Below are 7,362 nucleotides of genomic sequence, written 5' to 3' on the forward strand. Positions count from 1 at the left end.
GTTCGCCTTCCAGCAACTCAGAATTCCAAACTATATTTAACGTGATGTCAACCCTTATGAGGCCCCAATTTCCTAGCTTAAATATATAAGTAGAGACCTTTTGTGAGATTCAAGGGAGGGAGTTTCTACTATAAGGATGAAGAAATAATCTTTAAGATATAGGGCGTAAATCCTTGGTGAATATACGGTTGTGTTACTGCCAACGGAAGAAGTCAGTCATGGTATAGATATGGTATTGTAGTACTGTCACGTTTACACATTATCGAAATATCAGATATTCTTATCGGTGCGATACACCAATCCAATAAACTTGGTAACACGGTCCGAAATTACTTTTAATGAATATCATACATCAAAGGGATGCATAGTTGCTCGAATAACTATTACCCTATGTCCTCAAGACGCTAAGATATAACTTTCCGATGTAAACATGTGTCACTATATAATACATATATCACTATATAATACATGTGTCACTATATAATACATGTGTCACTATATAATATGTGTCAAGATATAATGCATGTGTCACTATATAATATGTGTCAAGATATAATGCATGTGTCACTATATAATATGTGTCAAGATATAATGCATGTGTCACTATATAATTCATGTATCACTATATAAAACATGTGTCACTTTATGATACATGTGTCACTATATAATACATGTGTCACTGTATAATACATAAGTTACTGTATAATACATATGTCAATGTATAATACATAAGTCACTATACAATACATGTCATTGTATAATACATGGGTCACTATACAATACATAAGTCATTGTATAATACATGGGTCACTATACAATACATATGTCACTGTATAATACATAAGTCACTATATAATACATAAGTCACTGTATAATACATGGGTCACTATACAATACATAAGTCACTGTATAATACATGGGTCACACACTATACAATACATAAGTCACTGTATAATACATCAGTCACTATACAATACATAAGTCACTGTATTATACATGTGTCACTATACAATACATATGTCACTGTATAATACATAAGTCACTTTACAATACATAAGTCACCGTATTATACATGTGTCACTATACAATACATATGTCACTGTATAATACATGAGTCACTTTACAAAACATAAGTCACTGTATAATGCATGTGTCACTATACAATACATATGTCACTGTATAATACATGAGTCACTTTACAAAACATAAGTCACTGTATAATGCATGTGTCACTATACAATACATATGTCACTGTATAATACATAAGTCACTATACAATACATAAGTCACTGTATAATACATGGGTCACTATACAATACATATGTCACTGTATAATACATAAGTCACTATATAATACATAAGTCACTGTATAATACATGGGTCACTATACAATACATAAGTCACTGTATAATACATGGGTCACACACTATACAATACATAAGTCACTGTATAATACATAAGTCACTATACAATACATAAGTCACTGTATTATACATGTGTCACTATACAATACATATGTCACTGTATAATACATAAGTCACTATACAATACATAAGTCACCGTATTATACATGTGTCACTATACAATACATATGTCACTGTATAATACATAAGTCACTTTACAATACATAAGTCACTGTATAATGCATGTGTCACTATATAATACATGGACGGTTCACTCAGGGATTGTACGCGGTTTCTACCTTTACTTTAATAAATGAAAATAAATACTCATCGAAATAAATACAATTTTTATTGCAAGTATAGGATACTAACGATACGACATATTCACCGACACAGGTGGTGGCCCAGTCGTCTTGGGCGCTGCGAATCGCTGTGCACGCCAGAAACCTATGATTGGTTCGAATCCCGGTTCGCCCCGATTATGTTTCTAGGTTTGTCAGCACCATACCCGTGCTCGTGGGTTTCACCGAAGTGGTAAACGTCTGACACCTGCATCACTTTGGGCTTTCCTCCCACATTAAGCTGACACGCCGTGATATAACTGGAATACTGGAATACTGTTAAAAGCGGCATTAAACCCAACTCACTCACTCAATTTTATCAGGGTGAGTTGTGGATTCGATCCCAGGATTATAGGATCACTGTAAAGGCCTATAGTACGCAACTCTGCACATAGAGTTTACACTCCACTGGACAGATACTGTACAATATAGACTTTCAAACAAAACCACAACCAACACTGAGACCTCCTTTCTTGGGGGACGTTCTTGATATATTCTGGGGTGGGGGCCTAGGAATTTGTATGGAGGCTAGATAGTTTTCAGCTAGAGCTGCAAAACCAGATTTTCCTTTTTAATTAAACCTATCAGCCTAATTATTTATTGGAAACAATTTAACCATTTTTTTTCTTTTGCAACAGTCCCCCACCCTCCACAGATTATTAAATGGACGGTTCCTAACCGTGTGGTGTATAACTACACTGACATATATTCCCATAACCTGATACCTTTTCTGTTATGAGATTGATACATCTCCGACATAGCGTTTGTTGCCATCATAGCCTGTATAGAAATCCATCTCCAATATCTTGTATGTTGTCTTCATAAACTGTGAAGAAATCCATCTCCAATATCTTGTATGTTGTCTTCATAAACTGTGAAGAAATCCATCTCCAATATCTTGTATGTTGTCTTCATAAACTGTGAAGAAATCCATTTCAAATATCTTGTCTGTTGTTTTCGTGAACTGTAGAAGTCCACCTCCAATAGAGAGTCTATTGTCTTCATAAACGATGTAGAAATCCATCTTCAAAATGTTGTCTGTTGTTTTCGTGAACTGTAGAAGTCCACCTCCAACATAGAGTCTATTGTCTTCATAAACGATGTAGAAATCCATCTTCAAAATGTTGTGTCATGAACTGTAGAAATCCGCCTCCAATATAGAGTCTATTGTCTTCATTAACTATGTAGAAATCCATCTTCAAAATGTTGTGTCATGAACTGTAGAAATCCGCCTCCAATATAGAGTCTATTGTCTTCATTAACTATGTAGAAATCCATCTTCAAAATGTTGTGTCATGAACTGTAGAAATCCTCCTCCAATATAGAGTCTATTGTCTTCATTAACTATGTAGAAATCCATCTTCAAAATGTTGTGTCATGAACTGTAGAAATCCGCCTCCAATATAGAGTCTATTGTCTTCGTACACTGTGTAATAACCATCTCCAATATAGTCCATGTTGTCTTATGGTGTAGTCAACTGCTTAAGAAAAGAGTTTTTGTCGCTTTTATATATATTCATAAACTGTGAAGAAATCCATCTCCAATGTCTTGTACGTTGTCTTCATAAACTGTGAAGAAATCCATTTCAAATATCTTGTCTGTTGTTTTCGTGAACTGTAGAAGTCCACCTCCAATATAGAGTCTATTGTCTTCATAAACGATGTAGAAATCCATCTTCAAAATGTTGTCTGTTGTTTTCGTGAACTGTAGAAGTCCACCTCCAACATAGAGTCTATTGTCTTCATACACGATGTAGAAATCCATCTTCAAAATGTTGTGTCATGAACTGTAGAAATCCGCCTCCAATATAGAGTCTATTGTCTTCATTAACTATGTAGAAATCCATCTTCAAAATGTTGTGTCATGAACTGTAGAAATCCTCCTCCAATATAGAGTCTATTGTCTTCATTAACTATGTAGAAATCCATCTTCAAAATGTTGTGTCATGAACTGTAGAAATCCGCCTCCAATATAGAGTCTATTGTCTTCGTACACTGTGTAATAACCATCTCCAATATAGTCCATGTTGTCTTATGGTGTAGTCAACTGTTTAAGAAAAGAGTTTTTGTCGCTTTTATATATATTCATGAACTGCGTAGAAGTCAATCCAATACAAATATGACAAAAAGAACTTTCATTTGTCTCTATCAATAATATTCTATGTTCAGGTTTCTTAAGGTAGATCAACATATGAGACGGAGAGACAAATTTGTTCAGGGTCCACTTGCACAAAGCGATCTTAGCGCAAAGACTATCGTAAGCCTATGTTAAAGTATGGGAGTTAACTTAGTGCTAAGATCGCTTTGTGCAAGTGGACCCAGTATTGTTTTACTCAAGTGCACAGTTTTCCGAATTATGTTATAATAAAGGGTTTACAACAGTTAGGAGTGTCATATGTATTCGTGGTGAAATGTAGTTTTGGTGGGAAACAATTTTATCCTGTGGAATGAAAACATATAACGTTGAATCGAGAACTGTTAAAGAGTCCGTGGAGGTATAATAAATAGATTTCCTATAAGTGCTTCTGGATTAAAGTCTTTCATAAAAAAAGGTTTGTCTACAATTTGCTGACAGCATACTCAATGGCTTTCCTTCACACATCAAATGCCTTGAATAAAACGTGTTCAGTCCTTTAACATACCCTCAAGCCATGTCATAAGCCACAGCCCGGTATTTGTCCAATAATATAACAATTCACACCCCATTAACAATCTCATAACATCAACGCCGAAAGCATTAAAGGCAAAATCTCAATAGTACCTAGATTAATATCTGCCTGAAGATAGACTTATGGACCAAATCACCATGTCCTGTCACACAGCCGATGTCCAAGCCTGTATTAATGCATTGTGACAACCCAATCGTAGGCTTCACACGTCTTAAAGAAATCACGTTAACAGAAAGTAAACATTCCCTTTGTCGACAGATTTGGTCAGTGATCCGAGGAACCCGGACAGGATTGTCCACGGGAACACAGATAAAATTAAGTTATTTAAGACTTCAAGCTGGGTGGTATTAAAGACATATTATCTCAGTAATGGTATCACAATATGATTGACTCGCCTGGCTGCTTCGTATGAAGGGATTATATCGGTAGCCATGTACTCTAACCAAGGATACAACTCAACCAGAACGCCCACTTTCATCTGCATATTGACCTGTAAATCAATTAATTCACCCCTACGCTTGCCCCCCGAAAGCTTCATAAAGCTTCGTCTTAGCCACCATGGGATTAGCAGGACAACTAAAATACGGCCAGGGCAGCCATGCGAAAATCCCAGGCCACGATTGACACATATGTGGAAAAGAAAAGAAAAGCATGGAGTTAGCATTTAGGGCTAGAGCTTAGTGTCGGGGATTAGAGATTATCGTATTGAGATCTAGAGTTGAGAGAACGGAGGTGAGCGATCACGGAGATAGTCACGAACGTATCGGCAGGCGGCCAGGGGGACAATTAATGTTTTAAGTGTATGACACGCTGGCTGAGGGAGGGTCGATGGTCTTGAATGTTACAGTATGGTTGATGGGCCGATAGCTTTGTGTCTTCTTGGGAGCATGTGTTCTTGGAGAGACCATTTACATTGTTGCTAGAGACAAGCAAAGACCGGAATACCTATTGATTATTAAATGGGAGAACAAGGCAAGTAAGATTGACATTCCTACAACATTAACAGACCAAATCATGTTCAAGAAGTGGTCTAGTGTTAGCAAGCTCACAATATTTTTGGAAAACCTGTACGTGTTTTGAGCAGTGGATTTAATATGACGAACAATCGGCTCCGAGTGGACCATGGCCAGGTCAAACTGTCCAACATATTTTCTGACACAAATCATGACGCTCGTTTTGAATCTATGCGGAGGAACACCCGTAGTGCGAGGGTTCTTCGACGCCACGAAGATCTACGTAAGCAGTGTGAAAAAGAAGTCCGGGCGTATGAACGATGGCAGAAATTGGCAGCCTCAGAATTACGTCAGTTGCAGAGCAGATATTTGGAAAAACTCAGGAAATTCAAAAAATCTCTCAGCTATCACCCATCTAGTCAGCCCAGGGGTCCAGTAATTACACCAACTCAAAGGGAAGTGTCGTCTGCTAACACCATCCCTCATTATGTACGTTCCCGTGGCTCTCTCACACCTGTCCAGTCTGACAGAGAGGACCCGGATTTAGAACATCTGGACTCCCATCGTTCTCAAGCGAGCGTGGAACAGCTGGACTCCCATCGTTCTCAATCGAGCGTAGAACAACCGGATTCTCACCGTTCTCAGTTAAGTGTTGGACAACTCGACTCTCACCGTTCTCAGTCGAGTGTAGAACAATCGGATTCTTACCGTTCTCAGTTAAGTGTTGGACAACTCGATTCTCACCGTTCTCACTCGAGTGTAGAATCACCCAGGATACAGACTCCAAGAGATGATCTGAAGCTCCCATCTCCTCGAGCCAGATGCAGGTCTGGAGGTACCAACAGTGGTGCTGAAGCTGCAATGGAATCGCTGAGGATGTCTTCGTCAACTGTACCAGATACGCCCAGAATCTCAGATCCGCGTCGCAGACCCGGCTCCAAAACTGTCACCTTCTCAAGTCCCATTCCGACACCAAGGAGTGCAAGATCGTCAGGCACCCTCTTCCCCAGCGTCACCGACGTTGGACAACGTGGTCGAGCCTCTGGGAAGAACACCGGCGTTAAAGTGACAGCAGAAATGGTGGAGCTTACAGATCTTCGCAATCCTAAAGGGAAACATATGTTTAGTGTTACACGGGAGAATGGAACAGAAACTTACTCCAAAGGGAACAAAAAGATTGTTACATTCTTCGTTTGACAGAATGTCGGAACAGATTTGCTGTGGAAATTCTGGTATAATGTGTTCACCTTCACAACACCGATGTTTGAGTCAACCACATCACTATTTGTACTGAACTATATGGAGGCATTACTGATTTCGCTACCTATCACTGTGATGTGAGGTTTTGGTGACGTATCTTTTCTTCACGTTCTTCAAAAACATTTTTTCATTCTGATGTACACTGAACAGTATGTTTATGGATAATATGGGGTGTACATACAATGTATGTTGTGTTACCAGTAGCATGTTTTATCACAATATGTCCAACTCCTAATGAATTAAAGAAACAAACGTTAACACGGACGGAAGAAATTCCACTGAAATCGCCTGGATTTTCAATTTACGGATTATGTAATAATAGTAGTTACACCTTGTATGAATCTAAAACCGTTATGGTTCAAAGGTGAGTCTGGCACTTCACAGTGGTTTGACACTGTGAACTGCAACAAGATATTTGTGAATAAACTAAAATAAGAAAAAAATATATGTAAAGTAGAGCTTAAAGTTCATGTAAATCGTATATACATATAATCATTCATTGTTATCTCGTATGAGTGAGTGAGTGAGTATGGTTTTACGTCGCTTTTAGCAATATTCCAGCAATATCACAGCGGGGGACACCAGAAATGGGCTTCACACATTGTACCCATGTCGGGAATCGAACCCGGTCTTCGGCGTGACGAGCGAACGCTTTAACCACTAGGCTACCCGACCGCCCCTATCTCGTATGAATGGAAGTCAAGTGAACTTATGTGGTGATGTGTTGTCCGTCTGT

At 38.4% G+C, this 7,362-nt stretch overlaps 1 protein-coding gene across 1 annotated transcript; it reads left to right on the forward strand.

The window, feature by feature from the left end:
• Window positions 1-5,169: 5,169 nt before the first annotated feature.
• LOC124136258 lies at window positions 5,170-7,161 on the forward strand. Its single transcript, XM_046502130.2, has one exon. It carries the CDS (start codon window positions 5,508-5,510, stop codon window positions 6,561-6,563), a length of 1,056 nt encoding a protein of 351 aa, XP_046358086.2. The 5' UTR covers window positions 5,170-5,507; the 3' UTR covers window positions 6,564-7,161.
• Window positions 7,162-7,362: the final 201 nt, after the last annotated feature.

Source organism: Haliotis rufescens, unplaced genomic scaffold (assembly GCF_023055435.1).
Source record: "Haliotis rufescens isolate VD_foot unplaced genomic scaffold, xgHalRufe1.0.p SCAF_2, whole genome shotgun sequence".
In the NCBI taxonomy this organism is placed as follows: domain Eukaryota; kingdom Metazoa; phylum Mollusca; class Gastropoda; order Lepetellida; family Haliotidae; genus Haliotis; species Haliotis rufescens.